Raw genomic sequence first — 18,942 nt, 5'->3', positions numbered from 1 at the left:
CAGGAGGAACTGGCTCTGGTTTCGGGCCTTGGTTCCCTGGAGACTGAGGAATGGCGGGACCTCACCCCTCCCTGGCCACCCTGCCACTCCTACCACTGCCTACGAATGCTCTCAGCAGTACCCTCACCCTTACCACCAAGAGGATGTGGAACCTTTTTTCTACTGTGAGTACCTGACCCATGGGGGCAAAAGACATTAGCTGAGGGCCACAGAGAAGTCATAAAGGGTGGGAAATGAACTTAGAAATTGACCCTGTTGAAATATGTAAGTACAGGCATTATCGAACAACCCTAGAAAGGAAGGGAGTTCTTGGCATGCCTCTGCTGGTTCTGACCCGTACCGCTTTGGTTTGAGTCCCTTCGTCCAGTTTTCTCATCCTTCACGTGGCAGAGCTAATCCCTGCTGGGTCCAGCTCCCTGGTGTTCAGAGGGAACCCTTCACATAGAAATGTGATGGATTATTACTTTAAATAAGCTCTACATTTGGGGCAGTGTGGAGACAGAAAAAAGTCAGCTATAGGGAGGTGAAAGCCAAGGATCTAACTGAATTCTGTAATTTCAAGGTAAAGCGTAGCCTGTCAATTCCTGTAAATGTTCACGTCTGCCCTTAAAAATCATCATTGACCATGGCTCCCACTTTTATCTACTATCCCTTCAGTTTCAACCTTTTAACTGCCCTTGGAACAAAACCACAGTTGGAACTGGGGCAATGTAGGGGATGCCAGGGATTGTTCTTTGGGTTGAAATCTATGGACTGGAAAGGTGAATGGCATAAGGTGTCCAGAGACCTGGGTTCAGTTCAAGTACTACAGTGAGCAGCTAGACAGACCCTCCCAGGGACAGACCCTCCCCAGGCTGGAGAGGACTTGGTTCTCTGTGGTCTGGGTTAGTGTTTACAATCTACAACAAATATTAACCTTTGAATTTAGAAGCAAGAAATTAGAATTCTCAGAAATTCTCTAAATCATTAAGTTATTCTTAAAATACTTCATTCTTTATACTCTTTCCTTATTATTATAACTATCTGGTAAAATTTTGTTTAGCAAATAGGCATATTAAGCTTGGCTGTATTTACAAAGAACTGGAGCCTAGAGGGAATATTTCACACCATAAAATGCCAGAGAATATTATTGGACAGTATTCAAATAACGTAACATTCAAATATCCTAGCAAGGTTAATAGTATAAGAATCACATCTCAAAAAATGCCAAATTGAAAATTTATTTTGCTTTCAAAGCTTACAACTTGGAACATGGGTCACAGGATCTATGTAAAGTATTCTGTATATAAACTTATTTTATTTGCAAGAATAACTCCTGGTTTGCAGCAGACAGGGCTACAGTCAACACTTATGACACAACAATCACAAGCACAACTGATTAGACAGTAACCATTTGTCCTACACACTCCTGTCCTGGTTCTCCTAACCTTCAACTCTGCATGCTGGTGTTTCTTGCTCTTGTTTTTTATTTGATGACGATGGATTCCTTCAAACCAGTAATGTCTCTATTCTTTTAAGCTTTAGTATTCACGGATAATTTTAATACTTTTTCTCATTTCCTCAACTGATTTTTCTGGGGATTCCAGATTCAAAAAACATACATGTCCTGAGAAATGTTGGGAAGGCATTCCCACATGGAAACACTAGTTTAGGCCCTGGCCTCAGCTCCCAGAGCATCATTGGGGAGGACAGTGTGGTATAGGCCAAACCATGGGAGTTGGAGTCATGCAGACCCTAAAAATCACTGAACTCCTCTAACTCTGTCCTATTGTGAGGATACTATCACCAACCTCCGGATCTGTGAGAAGTAAACAATGCAATCAATATGTTTTTAAGTGTCAGACTAACTTAGCACATAGATGGTTGAAGAGCCAAGAACTCCTTCTTTAGAGTAGGCTATGGCAGCCTCTCTGGGTCTTTGGTCTACAAAAGGATATTATCCAACCTCTTTGAAAGAGGCAGTAAAGAGGATCAAGTTTAGAACCTGATTTGGGTTCAGAGCTTAGCTGCCACTTACTTTAAGTGTCTTAGGTGCTCTGATCTCTGGTTTCATCCACAAAACGAGGACATTGAATTATAAGGGTAAAATAATGTTAAGAACCTAGGACAGTGCCTGGCAGAGAGAGCTGGTGCTTTGCCCCTCTCCCCTTCCATTTCCTGTAATAGTCACTGAGGTGAAAGGCCACCAAGAACCGGTTTTCAATGCACAGTCAGCACAGAAAATGACCCCACAAAGGCCACACATAGAAAACTCTCCTTTGGAATTAGTTCCACTTTAAGAAAGTTCAAGGAAAAAAGTTGGATTTTGCCCATTCCATAAGTTAGAAAGTAACTGTGGAATGTAGAAAAAGCTTCAGTTATTCAAATCCTTGAGACACCAACTTGGGAACTATTTGCCACATCCTGTGCAAGAGATCAAAAGGATTCAGGCATGCCCCTGACCTCGAGCAGCTCACAGTCTAGAAGTACAAGGCTGGCTGATGCACAAGTGTAACAGCGGCACCGGGACAGGAGAGAGTCTGTCTGACCGGGGAGCCAGGTTTGCAAAGGAGCCGTCCTGTTTCGCAAGCATTCATGCAGGAGGGCACTCCAGGCAGAGGATATGCCCTGAACATAGGAATGACACCACACAGTTCGCTGAGCCATCCACTTGCAGGAGGAGAGGAGAGGGAGGTGAGGACGGAAAAGTGAGTTAGGGCAAGATTAGGAAGGGCCTTGAGAGCCAGACCAAGAGACTGGACTTTATACTGAAAGCTATATGGGCAGAACATTTGGGGTCCCCGTACATTTTCAGTTGAGTTGGTGTATCAGAAACATCTGTTGTAAAAGGGACATGATCGTTCTCTGTGTTCTCCTCCTGAGTTGGCCTGCCACAATCCCTACTGGCTATCAAAAAAGCATTCTCTGGACCTCTGAAAAGGCCTTAGCCTGAAGTCCCTACAAGGTCCTCACAGAAGGGCCCTTGAAGATCCTGCCCATTTATATTTGGAGGAACTAAGGTTTAAGAAGACTAGCAAGTGTCAGAACTAGAGGACTCTCAATTTCAATGCTCAAGTAAAAAGGTTAGCAAGGTGGGCTCAGAACCTATGTCTCTATTAAGCAAGGCACCGGAACCTTCTGACATCCGTCATATTCAGGCTACGAAAGTGAAGACCTATTCCTACCCATGAGCTGTGTCTAAGTGCTAATATTTCCCCAGTCCTAGACCCACTCCTGAAGCCCATCCCCAGGCCCACCCTTAGCTAAGAGAAACAATCCTGCTTGTGTCCGAAATGGCACCATTCACAATCCATCCTTTTGAATAAAAAAATGTGCCAGTTCCTCTAGAAGGTGACCTTCATCCCACACACTTCTAGGTAAACAGGTCATCGGGTCTATTTCTCCTCCTGAGAACCAGGAGAGTAATTCGACCCTAGACACTCGAGGTAGGCCCAGTGACTGCTGGAGATGACAAACCTCACCCTCACTGCCACCTCCCCTTGACCCTTACACACAACCGTCCTCGCCCTCCCACCCCCTGGCCACCTTTAAGCATGAAGCACTCAGAGACAAGTTCCACTGGGTTCTTGCTTGGCCTGACTGGCCCAGCCTCCTCTGTGAGCCTCAGGAGCTTCAGACCTTCAGCCTCCACAAGTTAACTTAGCTTCTCTGTGCTGACAAAAACAGGGAATCCAGAGATGCTGGGAGGCAGGAAGAGGCCTCTTTCCCCAGAGTGCAGCTGATGAAGGCTAGAGGCAGCCAGCAGGATCCACAGAAAGCCGCCCCACTCAGCCCTCTTCCATGCCCTCCTCCAGCCACTTTAAATAGTGCACATCTCCTTGGTCCATGGGAAGACTGAAGATCTCTGGGATTTCAAAAGGATGCACCGACCTTTGGAAAGAGAGCGGAGTCCTGTGAGTGACTCCTCGAGTGTCCTCGAGTGTCTAAGATTAGAATCAGCCCGTGCAACCAAACCCAACAGGCTACCCTCACCAGAGGCCCTCTGCAATGTGCTGCATCCCCCCTGCCCAGCTCCATAACCCACCCCCCCCGAGCCTATGTTTCCCACCTGCTACGAGGGGTGAGTTGGGCCAGATGGCTTTACAGTCTCACAGACATGGGTTCAAATTCTAAGCCTGCCCCTTACTAGCTATGTAACTGTGGACGAATCACCTAATTTCTCTAAAGACCCTACAAAAGAGGGAATGAAAATAGCACCTACATGACAGGATGGCAGAGGGTTAAATGAGACAAGTCCATCAGCACTCACCGGGTGCGCTGACTGGTACTGTGTGCATTCTGCATGTCAGCCACTGTCTTCATTACTATCCCACACTCATCACTGTGCCTTCCCTAAGCACCCCCACCACAATGCCTCTGTATTCTCTCCTCCACCTAGAAAGTTCCTGTTCCTGTTCATCAATCAAAAGCCTCTCTATCTATCCCTCAAGGCCAGACTTGGGGGGAGAGGGGAATGAATATGGCTACTTTCCTTAAAAATGCATTATTTACAACATTAATAGCTAATGGTTTTATTATTTTAATTTTTAAAAATTTCTCAGTTTTAATTTCTAACAGTAAACTTTGATATAACCCACATAAAAAACGCTCTTTTAGGTCCTCTATAATTTTTAAAAGTGTAAAAGGGATCCTGAGACCACAATTTTGAGAACTGCTGGTTTAAACTAACTTATCCGAGCGTCTCATTTTATATATGGAGAATCTGAGGGACAGGCACATGTCCCGGGTCATAGGGAAGGTCTGTGACTAGGTTTGCTGCTTTTCAAGCTCATTCACTTAGTCCCTAGAACGTTCCTGGCTGAGAAGAGACGTCAGCATTACCTGACATAGCTGGACAGCATGTGGACCTTGGAAGTCTTTGTCTTTATTAACTGTAAAAGAAAAAACAACAACGCTGTTTTAGGGCCTCAGCCCAGCTCTGCAGCTGCTCATTCATCTGGCTATTTAGGAGACAGCATCGCCTCCAGGTCACCAGGCCCTGTCACTAGCTCACAAGTGAACCTAAGACATCTATGTGGGGCAAGGCCCTCAATCAGCTGATCTTTGCTAATTTTTCAGTGGAACCTGGGAAAAAGGCCTTGGTTTCACTCTTCCCCCATCAAGGCTCACCCCTGCCCCATCCTCACTCACCAACAGGATCTCAGTGGCTTCTTCTATTAGTCCATTCCAAAAGTACCTGGAGAAGAGAGCAATACCGAAGTATGGTACTCACAAAACAAGCCCAGTGAAATGTCAAACCTGGCCCAGTTAGGTGACTTACTGAGGTGGAAACTCTAAAAATTTTCAAAACCCACATAAAAAAGTCTAGAGCTGGCCAAGGCACTACAGGCTATCTAGTCCAACCATGCTAATGCATGCTTCTAGCATCTGCCTGAACATTCCTGGAGGTGACAGGCTCACCATCTCTTGAAAAAGTCCATCTGCCTTAAAGGTCTGCACATGAGGTGGTTTTCCTTATGGTGCCAACATCTGCCACACAGTTGTTTTCCCCAAGTTCCATATGGAGAACCATCTCAGGAGAGCCCTGCAGAAACGCCTATGTTTTCTCTCCTCAAAACTGGGCACCTCCGCTCCTTCAACACTCATTCTATACTCATGGCTTCCAGACCCCTCCCCATCCTTTGCAATGGCCCATGAAAGGATAAATAAGCAGCACAGGAAGCTTCAGGGAAGAAGGGAGCCTTACAAGGTATGGAAACAGGTCCAAAAATTAAAAGTCAGTGATTATGTTCAGAAAAGGGTATGAGAACAGCATCGTGTGAAGGGAAGGGAAAGAAAGTTGGCCTGAGAATATCTACACTGACCAGGGAAGTCTAAGATGTCCTAGGCCGCTGGCCCTGTCTCACGGAGCTGTGGCAAAAGGATCAATTATAGGCCATACGAAGGGAATGCTAGGCTGAGATTCTATTCCAGGTCCCAAGATTGCTTCCCAGGCTGGCTTTATGTGAATCACACCTAGACAACTTTAAAAACCCAGAGACCCAAGCTGCACCATCGGGGAGACTGACTGAGTAGACCTAGGTCAGGACTCTGAAGCACAGCCAAATTGGGGAGCCATAGCAACAGATGACGTGAGCCACTGACATTGTTGGCAAGTGTGGGGAGCCTTAACTATACAACATTTTTCTGTTTGACCTTCAGAGTAGGTATTTTTCCTTCCCCACCTACCCTCCCCCCAGCCCACCCCATTCTCTCATTCTCTCTCTCTTTCTAGGAGGGAAGGAGGTGAGAAGCAGGCTGATCAGAGTAATTAAGGCACAAGACAAATCCTGCACAACTTGTAGTGTGATGCTATGCTATTCTGATGAGAGAAATGGGGCAGACCAGGCTTAACTAAAATAAAGGTGTCAATGAAATGAAAGACAGACAAGGCACCTAAACAGCCCGTCACATATGCCAAGCTCTCAGTTTTCCAAAGAATCTAAAAGCAATGGAAATTATTTTTTCTGATATCCCTAGTTGGCTTACTCAGGGATAGAATGCCCAGTCTGGCATCTTTGCTAACAGCAAACTAATTGATTTAAACAAAGAATGTACAAACAAGACTCACTGCTCCTAAACTGTAGGGTTTTTCCTCCTTTCTCTATACACAGCACATTTCTGCTTTTGTTCATGGATGACATAAGCTAACTGGTTAATTTCCTTTGAATACAAATCAACAGTGAAGTGTTGATTAATTAAATGCCTCACAATTCCCCATTAGGTCAGTACCCCTTCCACCAGCTAGGACCTGACCCTCCACTGGCCACAGCGAAACTCACAGTGAGGATGCCTTGGGCAGGATGTTCACAGAGGCAGCCAGCTTCTTATCCAGGATAGCCCTAAAGCAAAGAGAGTGACAGTCACAGGGGCAAGTGTCCAGGACCTTAAGAGAAGGAACAGGGGACAGGCGTTCTTGGGAACTAGATAACCATTTAGAGCGCCCCTCCTCTGGGCAGCTTTAAGGACAGGCCCAGTCTGCCCAGGGAATGGGAATTAACTCTGGACAGAGAACAAAAAGACCTGGGTCCTATTCCTGGCCCTGCAGTAGGATGGCTGGGTGACCTTATGTAAGTCCTTTCTTCCAGAAGTAAGTATTCAAGCACATATCCAGATGGGCACGTCCTCCTCACTCAGCCTGACTCTCCTGCTGTACAGTGAGAAAAGGTTCAACCAGTAGCTTCCAACACGTCTGCCACCAAGAACTCCTTTCACTGCGCCACCTCTGCTTTTATCCCACAGACACGTATCGGCTGCCATTCGCTGCTTCTGATCGGTAGACACCCATGTGACCATACAACTCCAAGTAAAAGCAAAAAGAGCATCATAATTTGTGTTTGTCTTTGGCAAATATAGGCTCTTTTCACTTTTGTAAAGGTTTCTATCATAGCCCTAAGCACACAATCATCACCTTTGCAGATCTCTAGGTTTTTGGGGTTTTTTTGACAGACCACAGGTTGGAATTCCTGGTCTGATAATCTCAGATTCTGGTGCAGCTCCCTGGTGAACACAAAAAAAGGGGCTTGAACTAGTACAGGTGTCATAGAAACAGGAGCACCACCAAGTCACCAAGTCACTGATGCAAAGAAGTGTCCCCAAACATCCAAACCTCAAGCCCTCAGAATCAGACAGGTGCTGACAAACCTTTCTCAGGTCTCAGGCAGCCGAGGGAGCCGCTCTCTGTTCTCTGAAGTGCTTGGACTTTGCCAAAAAGACCTCATTTGAGCCCTGCTCACTGATCCCTCCTTCCTCCAGCTGCTGCCAAGAGAACCGACCTACTTTCTCTTCCCTTGAGTTCCAGGCTAAACACTGCTCTCTATTTTAAGGCTTCACTTTAATGTAGCGTTACCAGCACCTCATTCCCTTGCAAAGTTCCAGAAGCTAAGTAATCCCTGACTGTAAGGAGAGGCACATGACACAAATGTGTTAAGCAACTGCTGCAAGTCTCGCTCGCTCAATCATTTGCTGAGAAATTACATTTTATTGGTTCTGAAGGTGGCATGCAAACACAGGAAGTGAGTTAAACCTCTAGGGAAAAAAATCCACTGCCTCTTAGCCACATCACTAAAGACTCCACTTCAGACCTGCAGTTCAATTTCTTGCGCCGAACACACTACTTAGCCATGTCAGAACACAGTAAGGACAATGCTTTATGTACCAGCAACTATGAGGAAGCCCCAAAGAATAAAAGGCAGCCCTGAGACAGGCCAGGGAGAACAAAGGGGACTGGCCCACAGAGAGAAGGGTAACAGTCTGTATCTGGGGGCAAAGGGACCCAGAGCAGGCAGGAACCTGGAGGCAACCATCAATGTGAATTGCTGGACTGCCACTGCAACAGCAGGTGGATGTCCCAAATCTCTACGGCCCAGGCAGCAACAGTGGGGTGTTTGTCTCCAGGAAGGAGCAGTAAGTGTAGGCACTTTAGGAAAAAAGGCAAAACAATGTCCTAGTAGCCGGTGACAGCCAAGGATAAAAGGCAGAATTCATGCCCAGAAGACCAGTTACTGGGGCACCCCAGTCTGCAGAATGACCCCCCCAAACCACACACTAAAAACAGTGCTGCTATACCAATTCCTTAGTAGTTCCTACCCCTCTCCACCAGCATAGCTAAAAAGATGAGAGAGGTCACAATTAAGAATCACAAAGTATCTGAGGAAAGTCAATACCAAAAGAGACAAAAATTCAAGAGACAAAAGAATTTATGTAAGAGGACTGGTTAGCAGAATATTCAAAACCAATAAAATAAGTATAGTTATGTATTCTTAAAAGTTGTTGAGAGATTTTAAAAGTTCTCACCCCCAAAAAAGGTAACTGGTGTGAAGAGATGGATGTGTTAACTAACCTTATTTTGCTATATATACATGTATATCAAATCATTTGTACACCTTGAACTTACACAATGTTGTATGTCAATCCTATTGCAATGAAACTGGAAAAAATTTTAAAATAAGTATAATTAATATATACACAAAGATAAAGCAAGGTTATTGCACCCATAAAATAAAACCAGATCATAAGATCAGACATTTATGAAACATGAGCAGTTGGTTATAAAAGAACAATTAGAAATCCTGAAAAGGAAAACTATAATCGTTTAAACATGAAACTCAATAGAAGGGCTAAGTAGCAAAATAGATGCAAATGAAACACAAATAAGAGAGAAGGAAGGGCTCAGAAATTCTCCCACATGCAGAATAAAGGAACAGAAAAATATAAAAGTTCAGTCATTGAGAACAAATTCAATATGTAATAAGAGTTCTAAGAAAAAGACAAAGAGAGAATAGTTCATAAATTAATAGCTGAACATTAAGATAAACAAAAAACCGTAAGAATTATCAGAGAGAAAAAGTATTTCCTACAAAGGAATGAGACCCTGATAAACACCGGGCTTCTCATCAACAACTGTGGATGCAAGAAGATAATGGAGGCTGCTCTCCAAGCTGATATTGATCCATTCACCTGAACTAGCCTTTCAACCAGTTAGAATCCAGGCTTTGGAACTATTTTCCTCCCAACACCAAACCTCACAGATGTCAGCTGAAGTTGTTCCTTCACAGGACCCAGAGTGGCTGATCCAGAGGTCCAGAGAAAAGACAGCTCAGTCCACACCCTGGGTATACCAGAAGCATCAGGAGGGATTTCAATTCCCGGCTGCTAAATACTATGGTTGTATCTCTGGAGTAATTACAGGTTCTTTTAGATAAGAGCTGTTCTCCAAAAGTAATGTTAACAAGGGAAAAATACCCATTCTGGTTGGAGGAACGATAGATGGAATCAAATGCAAGGTTAACCTGTGACTAACAATTTGGAGGCTGTGTGCTCCCAGAGACCAGATTCAATATTTGAAAACACTATAACCTAGTCTATCATCAACTTCGAGAATGCTGAGTTGTGGAGCAAAACGAAAGGGAGCAACGAGCCAAATCATTACCCTCCAGTCCCACTAACCCTCTTCAAAGCTGCATCTATAAAGAGAAATGGAAGGAGGGATTCAGATACCACAAACATTTATTGAGCACCTACTACATTCAAGTTACTGGGGTAAGGATTGTACATATGTCATATCATTTAATCCTCAGAATCCTGTGAGGTAGGTGACATTATCCTATTTTAAAACTAATGCTTAGAGAAGGAAAGTGACTTGCGCAAGTTAACACAGTAAGTTGTAGAGCCAAGATTCAAACTCTGCTCTGCTTACAAATCTAGTGTTCTTTCTACCATACCAAAGCTGCTTCTAGAAATTTTATAAATATTTGGAATGGTCATCTCCTCCTCCTTACTTGTCATAGTGAACTACTCTGGGACTAAGCAAAGAGACTATCTCCAGAAAGAAAGACAGATGGGCCAGGAATTAGGAGACTTAGATTCTCAACAGGTATGATTCCACCGTTCTCTGAACACCCTGGGTAAGCCATACATCCCTCTGGGTCTCGTACTCCTTATAAGCCTCCACATGCACTCAACATTTTCAGGCCCAGCAGAAGGACCCGTCGGATCATTCAGCTATGTAGGTCATCATTGGATGGACAGGGTTGTCAAAAGCAAGAGAAGGGCCCAAAAGTGGCCTCTCTGGAGCATCCTGGTAGCTCTGTGAGCCTCCTGGGGCAGCCCCTAAACCCCCTTACCATACCTGGCAATATCTCTGGCAATTTGCTCGTTGGGACAGTTGACAAAGACGATGGAGTAAGTGCCGGAGACATAACTGCCAGTGATGGCTGAATGGAGCTGCAGGCTAAGGGTCCTGAGCATGGGGTATGTCAGGAAAGAAGCTGTCAGGATCTAAATGGTGGGAAAAAGCACAAGTCAGCAGTGACATGACAATTCACTATCTGCCAGCTCAAGCAATATATATAATAATATAATTAATATAATATAAAATTTAATATAACAATATAATAAATAATATAAAATAAATATAATAATATTATAACTCTGTGGAGATTATAATGAATGATAAATTCTTCCATCTACTGATGTTTGAGGAGTTACTTCTACCTCTACTCATTTGTATATGTGCCAGGCACCAGGTAGGCTAGTGGAAAAGGTGGCCTAATTCTAAAACAATACAACCTATGCTACTAAACTGAGAGCTGGAGGGAGGGGCATGAGGAAGGCTCTACCTGAGAGAGCAAAAAAAGGCTTCGAAGAGAAGGTACCATCTAAATTAGATCTAAAATGATAGGATTACAAGAGGAGAGGGAGAAACGCTAAGCAAGTGGTAATATGTACAAACTCAAGAGGTATTTAGGAATAGACGAGATATACAGTCTACATGGGTCTTAGTCTGTGGGTATGAGCTCAAGAGGAAATAAAACTGGCTAGAACTATAAAGAAAAGGGTCCAGCTTAGGGGTTTGGAGTTTGTACTCAAGCGACAGGGTACTTTGGGAGGTTTTTAAGTAGCAGAGTTACTAATGTAGTGAAGCTGAGTAGGGTGCCGGGAAGCAGGATGCAGAATGACCAGAGACAGCCTACTTAGAAGGCCATTACAGTGACCCAGGGAAACCTTGAAGATCCTGGACTAAGGTGACAGCAGGGATAACACTGAGAGGAAAAGGCATTCAAAATAATTTTTTTTTCTTATTATTTTAATGATAAACAATTAAAATAGGAAGAAATGAAAAGAACTGGATAACATCTTCCATTCCAGGTTCTCTGCTTGGGGGATATAATGGAGTCACTAACAGGGACAGATGCAGCTTGCAAGGAATCCCACTGTGACTTAAGCCAGGCTGAACAAGAGCATGTTTCTCCTGCCTCCCAGCCCAGGGCTCCTTCCTTGCTCAAATAAACCTCTGTGCTCCCACTCCTTTTATGCTATCGCCTAAGTCCTGGCTCCTACTTCTTGGCAGGGCCTGAACAGCATTTTTATGTCTTCAGCTTCAGTTTGACTAGAGGCCTGTCTGGGCTGGGTTTCTCATTCCCTCCCACTACCTCCACCAAACCACCAATTCAACATACTAGTCTACTAGTGAACTAAACCAGTGACCATGCAAGAAAAAAAAAAGTTCTTTCAATAAAGCTTTTAGTGTGTGTGAGTATGTGCGCACGGTAGAATTTAAATCCTAGCGCAGGACTGCTAAAGGCCAGTGGCCTTCGACAAGTTACCACCTCTCCTTCTATCAACCTTATGTAGAAATTGGAGATTATGACACTCGTGCTGCCTACCTCAGAGTTGTCATGGGTTCAAACAAGATAGGAAAGATAATTTGTAATCACAAATTCAATAAAGGGACTGTGCTTTGCTCATCACTGTATCCTCAGCACAGTTCATGGCACACAGCAGGTTCTCAATAAATACTTGCAGACTAGTGAATTAATACACCAGCAAGATGCTGTTAAGACTAAGCAGTCTTGTGAAGGAGCTAAGTCTTATTAGCAGAGAACTGGACATACTAGAATACTGTAAGGGGTCAACTACATGACTCTAAGGTGGCTTCCAGCACAGACTCTAAACAAAAGAAGCAATGGCCTGTCCCCCAACCAAAAAGGCCATTCCAAGGGAAGATCTGGGGCATTCCAGCCAGCAGGTTATCAGTGCAACATAGCTAATAAGATTGAATATAAACTCACCTAAAATGTATTGAAACTCCTATGTGAACTCAGTCAAAATACTAAGCTCTTATATCTCTTGATGTTTGAGGAGTTAATTTCACCTCCATTCATGTGTATATATGTGCTGGGAACAGTGGACAGGGTAGTGGAAAAGGTAGCCTAATTCTAAAGCAATGTGACCTGTGCTACTGAAACTGAGAGCCGTGCTCTCAAGCATTATCTAAGATAACCCTTAATTTAATAGATAACTGAGGCAGAACATACAGAAACAGAACCAAGACTTGCATCCAAGGCTCTTCCCTCCCAATCAGGCTCTTTGAACTGCAATGATCAGGGCTAGGAATTGATATAGTGGGACCAATTCAGTTTCACTTAATCCAGTGGTTCTTAAGGCAATTTTCTCCTCCCAGGGGACATCTGGCAATGTCTGGAGACATTTTTTATTGTCATGACTGGAGAAGAGATGCTTTTGGCATCTATTGGGCAGAGGCCAGGATTGCTGCTAAATATCCTTCTGTTTTACCACTGATCACACTGAGATACAGATAGTTGTTTACATGTCTCCTCCATTGGGCATGTGCTCTTCAGTCTCATTTATTTCTGTATTCCCAGCACTTTACAACTCTGACAGGGAGTATGGGCTTGAGGAATGTTTGTGGACCATATCAACAAAGTATCAGAAGCATGAAAGGTCAACTTGGAACCAAGGATGGACTACAATATATTAGAAAGTGACAGTATATGAATGCAAATTGATGGAAAATACACATATCACAATATTCCCTAATAGAGACACTATAAGGGAAAAAGGATTTATTATAATTTTTTTTGGTTAATCCTCACTGGAGGGTATATATATATTTTAATATGTCTTTATTGATTTCAAAGAGAGGAAGGGGGAGGGAGAGAGAGAAACATCAATGATGAGTCATTGATCGGCTGCCTCCTGCACGCCCCCTACTGGGGATCGAGCCCGAAACCCGGGCATGTGCCCTGACCAGGAATCGAACCGTGATCTCCTGGATCCTAGGCTGATGCTCAACCCCTGAGCCATGCCGGCCGGGCAACCAGAGGATATTCTTTCCATTGATTTTTAGGGAGAGTGGAAGAGAGAGAGGGAGGGAGGGAGAGAGAAAAAAACACCAATGTGAGACACACATTGATTGGTTGCCTCCTGCATGTGCCCCAACTGGGGCTGGGGATTGAACCTGCAACCCAGGTACGTGCCCTTGACCAGGAATTGAACATGACACTCTTTGGTGCGCAAGCTGACGTTCTTACCACTGAGCCACACCAGCCAGGCAGGGCAGGATTTATTATAAATTTTAAGTCTTTCAACATTTTCCTATTTGTCTTTTACTATATACCTTTTCTATTTACACATCCTTTTAAAATATTTTATGTATCCTTTCAAGTTATTTTGTATTTTATTCTGCCTTTTTTCTTTTTTGTCCTGGAGTATTTTCATAGCAAATATGTTTGACTTTACGGTCTGTGTTAAGGCAGAATGGGCCTCAAAAACCACCTAGTGGTTCTAAATTTATAATCCACCTAGTTTATAATCCACCTAAATTTATAATCCATCTAGTTTTAAGGAATCCATGAATATTCTGAATGAATGCAACATTGTTTATCTATACATTTTCCTTGTGTACAAATCCAGAACTTTCACACACACACACACAAAAATCGAGAAAATCTACAGATCCAAAAAGAGTAAGAGCCACTGATATGTGCCAATTGTTATAGATGAGGAAATAAGGGCCAGAAAGACGAAGAAATCACCCAAAAGTGATCATCAGAGCTAGGCTAACCCCCGGGCTTCTGACTCTCTCCACTTCCCCCTCAACCACCTCCACCACTAGAGATAACCTGTAAATAGTCACTTCCAACCTTAACATTTTAAGATATCTCTGAGACAAGAAAACAAAGACTCATAAAAACAATATGGTAAATGCAACAGAAAGAAAATCTATCATGTGACCTGTAGACAAAAACTCACCACCTGACACCCCTTCACTTTCCTGCCAGTGAAACACAGCCCCGTCACCCGTCCTCACAGAGTGAAGGGGTGCTAGGACGCTTCGGGACCGTACCCCAGCCTCCAGGACACCGAGCGGTGCCTCCGGGGACTTGACTGGCCATCCCCTACCTGCCTGCCCCGCTCCAAATCCCAAGAGCAGCACGGGGAAGCGGGTCTGCCCTCAGTTCCCAGGCTGGAGGTTTAAGGCTGAGGGGTTGGTAACACCGTAGCGTGGGCACTCACCAGGAGGCATATAAGGACAGAGGGCCGAGGGTAGCCTGGCAGAGGGCACCGTGAGCCCGGCCTGTCCATGGCGTCGCCGGCGGTCCAGCGGCCCCGCCGCAGCGCGGGCGGCCTCGGGCGGAGTTGCCGGCAGGGGGCGGGGCCGGAGCCGGTGGCCTCGGCGGCCCTCCCCGCGCCCCCGCCCACCTGCTGCCTCCCCGCCGCCCGCCCCAGACCTGCCGCCCGGGCGAGGCCGTGCAGGGGGCCGTGACGAGGCATTTTCTCTGGGCAACCCTTTCCCTGGAAGCATACAACCCAAGCACCACACGCTGACCTATAACCCTTACAAAAATAAAAATGCTAATTTTCCCTTCTCATCCCAACAACAAAAACATCTTAAAATCCCCAGAGATGTTCAGCTAAAAAGACGTTTCTTTGCATACAAGACCTTCAGACTGCAAAGCACACAGAGACTGAGACGCATACACGAAAGTGTTCCACTTTATACAGGCCCATCTCGCCAACGAAAACAAATGAGACTCTGCTGCTTTCCTGACCCCGTATCAGCCCCTCCCCCGGGGCTCCCTTCTAATCCTCCTGGGTTTAGAACACTCTCACTCCCACCTGCTCTCCCTACGACCTCTCCTTCCAGGCCAGCTGCTCTGTGCAGCCTTTCCCAGAGTTAATCCCACAGTCCTCTGTTCCCCTGGGGCACTTGGTGCACACGGCTGTTGCAACATTTAACATCAACTATGGGGAGCTGCAAACAGCAAGCTAATGACTGTTGCCCTTCAGGAATGCAGAGTCCACTGTTGTCAGGGGTTCCAATTTTTTAATTCGGTCTTTTAATGTGAAATGTCCTACCTTTTCAATAACGTCATTTCTGGGAGAAGGGATTGAGTGCACAAGGGCACAAGTAAACTTTTTATCTTAATTGTGGTGGCAGTTACACAAGTGTTAAAAAATTCAACAAACTACACACTTTAATTGGTGAATTGTATTGTATGTAACTAGTACCTTAAACAAAAAGGGGTTGGGGGTGCACTGGGAACCAATTCAGAACAGTTTAAACGGAACAGGTTAAACAGAACACATTTGTTAGCCAAATCTAGCCTATAGGCTACCAGTTCCTAGCCTCTGTGTTTATTTTAAATTACCTGTTCATCTGTCTTGTCTCATTCCTGGAACTATAACTTCTCAAAGGCATGATGCACTTCCTAGCAGTGTCTGACAAAGTAGTTAACAAATGAATTGTAGCCCTAGTCTTATCATTTACATCATTAGCTGTGCAGACTCAGGCAAGTTACCTAATCTCTGAGCTTTTGAGGGGGTGGTGGTTGGTAAAGGACCAGCTGATAGACCTTTATAGGTCTAAAGTGAGGATTAACAGAGCAGATTAATGTAAAAGTGCCTTGTAAAATATAAGACCATGTCAGCATTTCAAGAGCAAGTACTCTCATGGCAGCTACAAAGGTTAACTCAGAAAATCTCCCTTTGTGATTGAAGAACTTAGTATGTGGAGAAAAGTTACAGTAAATGAGGCCAAGTGGTCCTAAGAAAACCTTTATATATAAAGCCCACTAAAATAAATCAAAGACGGTGATCTTTTATACCTATTACCTTACTAAAAAGGGCCACTGGTTGACCACTTACCTTAGATCCTGAGATGATGTCCCCAAGTTTAGCACAGAATCCCACACAGTTTATGCTTAATAAATGTTTAACAGCTAAATGATATGGATGTGTGGCTGGTAATTATAAGGAAAGTCATGATGAAGGTGATGTTGGGGCAACAGGGGAAGGATGGCAAGAAATGAACTTCTGCCCTGGCCAGTGTGGCTCCATGGTTAGAGCTTCAGCCCTCACACCAAAGCATTTCGGGCTCAATTCCCAGTCAAGGGCACGTACCTGGGTTTTGGGTTCCCTCCCTGTCCCCAGCTGGGGCATGTGGGGGAATGCGGAGGCAACCAATGGGTCTTTCTCACATTGGTGTTTCCCTTTCTCTTTCCCACCCCCCTCCCTTCCATTCTCTCTGAAAAGCAATGGAAAAAACATCCTCTGGTGAGGATTAACAAAAAAGAAAGAAAAAAAAGAAAAACAAGAAATGAACTGCTATTTGGAAGAACCCATCTCTGGATTCTCTTCTTCCTTTGACTCAGCACTTCTACTCTTTCCAAATTCAATTCCCAGGTTAGATTCCCAAAGCCCAATCCTGCAATTCTGGTTTTGGCAGATTCTTCAGATACAGTAAGATTCTTAGTGCCACTGCTTGAGAGCCCAGGGTCTTCCTCTGAAGGGTCCTCCTAATAGGATTAGGACTCTGCTCAGACTAAAAGTCAGACTCAGACTCCCCTTCAGACTCATTCAGTAACCATCTCCTTCATCCACACTACCTCTTTATTATGTCTTCCTTCTCTTCAGCTTTATTTTGAAGGTTCTTTTGCACCTCTTTATAGGTATACAACAATCTATCAAAATCTTTTTTAAAGGTCAAATTTCGATTTGGGAAAGATCCACATTAATTGCAGCATCATAGGTATCAGGCAGAGTGCAAGACAGCATTCATTTTCCTTAGGTTCATCTTTACCTCTGATTTGGGGGACTTGTCTTCTTCCTCACCTACAGACTCTTGTTATTGCCAAAACTTGAAACTTGAGTACCTCACTGATTTCATTTTCAGCTATATTGATAAATTTAAAGCCCATCCATTTTGCAGACTCTGATTTTTCCCCCCAATGTCTTCTAGGGAAATGTGCATAATCATTCACATTAGGACCTGACCAGACCATTGGGGGGGAGGCTCCACCAGGCTTTAGTAAGAGTGGCTGGTTTTATATCATCCATCACCTTTTCTCATTACCAAGGTGTCTGCAGTGTTGTTCTTATTGCCATGTTTCTTTCAAAAGCAAGGGTGTTTTTTCCCAATACAATCAGCAAAGTCGTCAAACGTATGCTTGGTGTAATATCTCCTTAATGATTCAATTATTCCATGATCCAAGGGCTGAAGACAGCTTGTGCCTTCCAGAGGGAGAAACACAGTATCACATTAGGATGAGCAAAGAATGAGTCTGGGTGATTGGGACCTCTGTCCAAAATTAGCAACACTCTGAATTCAAGATTTTTTTCTGTTAAGTAATTCCAGGCTTTGATGGATAAAACAATTATGAAACCAATCCAAAAAGAGGGCAGCAGCAGTTAGTTAATGATAGCCTGCAATGTGATTGCCAGGAAACAGAGTTTGTGTTCGTGTGTGTGTTTTTAATCTTTCTCCAAAAGACAAGTGGGATTAGGCTCTTTATAAAGCAGCAATAGTTTTATCTTTTTGTCACCTGAGGTATTGGCACAAAAATAAGGAAAATCCTGTTTTTAGCTTCCTTTAAGATTTCTGGACGGTCTTTTCCCATAAAAGTCCATTAAGGGTGCACTTCCAAAACAAAGTTCATGCCCTTGGCATGGAAGACCTGTGGAGGCACATAGCTTCTAGTTCTAATCAATTTCTGGAGCTGCATGGAGTACTTCTGTGCTGACCGAGCACTCAGTGGTTCTTCCTGCAACCCCCCCCCCCCTCCGCTCCCTCGAATTTCGCAAACTGTAGCGATTTTTAAACTTCCCAAGCCATCCCTTGTCTGCATGAAATTTATCTGGGTTGCCCTTCCCAGTGGTTTCCACCAGATGCTTGTAATGCGTTTGGAATGGTTGCAGAAGGCCTTTAGCGTCAGCCCCCCCCCCCCCAAAAAAAAATGGTCTGGTCAAGTCCTCGACCCAAAAGGTTAACTCAGTCTTCATCTTCTTGATGTTTACTGTTTACATCCCGGGAATGCACAGGACCTTAGAAGAGAGGACGTTAACTCCATGACAGCCTTCTTGTTTTTCTTAATGGTGCACAGGGTTGATTCACTGACGCCCTAAAAGAGCCCCACGTCGGTGTTATTCACGCCTTCTTTCAGCCTCTCGAGATTTTTCATCATGTCTTCCAGAGGCATGGCCCTCTGCCTCCTCTTGATACATGTCTGACCCGGGATGTGGGTGCCCATCGCCTCCGCTCCGCCGGGGGCAGCCTCGGCCGCTGTCCCGGAGGCCGCTCCCAAGACCGCTTAACCTTCGGTTGGTGCTCATTCTCCCTGCTCCGCTTGCCAGGCATTGGGCCAGCCTTCCCGCTCCGTG

The 18,942-nt window shown here is 44.6% G+C and overlaps 1 protein-coding gene across 7 annotated transcripts; it reads right to left on the bottom strand.

Moving 5' to 3' along the window:
- Window positions 1-1,199: 1,199 nt before the first annotated feature.
- On the bottom strand, window positions 1,200-18,748 carry LOC308563663 (protein CutA homolog). 7 transcript variants are annotated; one of them, XM_081150943.1, is made up of 6 exons: window positions 17,439-18,747; window positions 10,610-10,758; window positions 6,762-6,821; window positions 5,131-5,176; window positions 4,822-4,871; window positions 1,200-3,870 (listed from the first exon to the last, which is right to left on the bottom strand). In XM_081150943.1, exons 1-6 carry the CDS (start codon window positions 17,565-17,567, stop codon window positions 3,768-3,770), a joined length of 537 nt encoding a protein of 178 aa, XP_081007069.1. In that variant the 5' UTR covers window positions 17,568-18,747; the 3' UTR covers window positions 1,200-3,767. The 7 variants fall into 7 exon arrangements, with proteins under 7 accessions (XP_081007069.1, XP_081007071.1, XP_081007072.1 ...); XM_081150945.1 differs by lacking the exon at window positions 17,439-18,747 and adding an exon at window positions 14,800-14,924; XM_081150942.1 differs by having other exon boundaries at window positions 1,206-3,891; window positions 17,439-18,748.
- Window positions 18,749-18,942: the final 194 nt, after the last annotated feature.

Source organism: Miniopterus schreibersii (assembly GCF_964146895.1).
Source record: "Miniopterus schreibersii genome assembly, chromosome: 11".
In the NCBI taxonomy this organism is placed as follows: Eukaryota; Metazoa; Chordata; class Mammalia; order Chiroptera; family Miniopteridae; genus Miniopterus; species Miniopterus schreibersii.
Note: the sequence above shows the minus strand (reverse complement) of the source record. Positions and strands in the feature narration are given on the sequence as shown.

What these genes read in the sequence shown, in the direction of transcription:
- LOC308563663 (XM_081150942.1), bottom strand. Translation starts at nt 17,567, where the DNA reads ATGGTCTGGTCAGGTCCTAATGTGAATGATTATGCACATTTCCCTAGA. An exon ending in CTGAAAATGAAATCAGTGAG is followed by an intron (nt 10,759 to 17,438) that starts GTACTCAAGTTT and finishes CCCACCATTTAG; the next exon opens with ATCCTGACAGCTTCTTTCCT. An exon ending in CTGCCCAAGGCATCCTCACT is followed by an intron (nt 5,177 to 6,761) that starts GTGAGTTTCGCT and finishes TCTCTTCTCCAG; the next exon opens with GTACTTTTGGAATGGACTAA.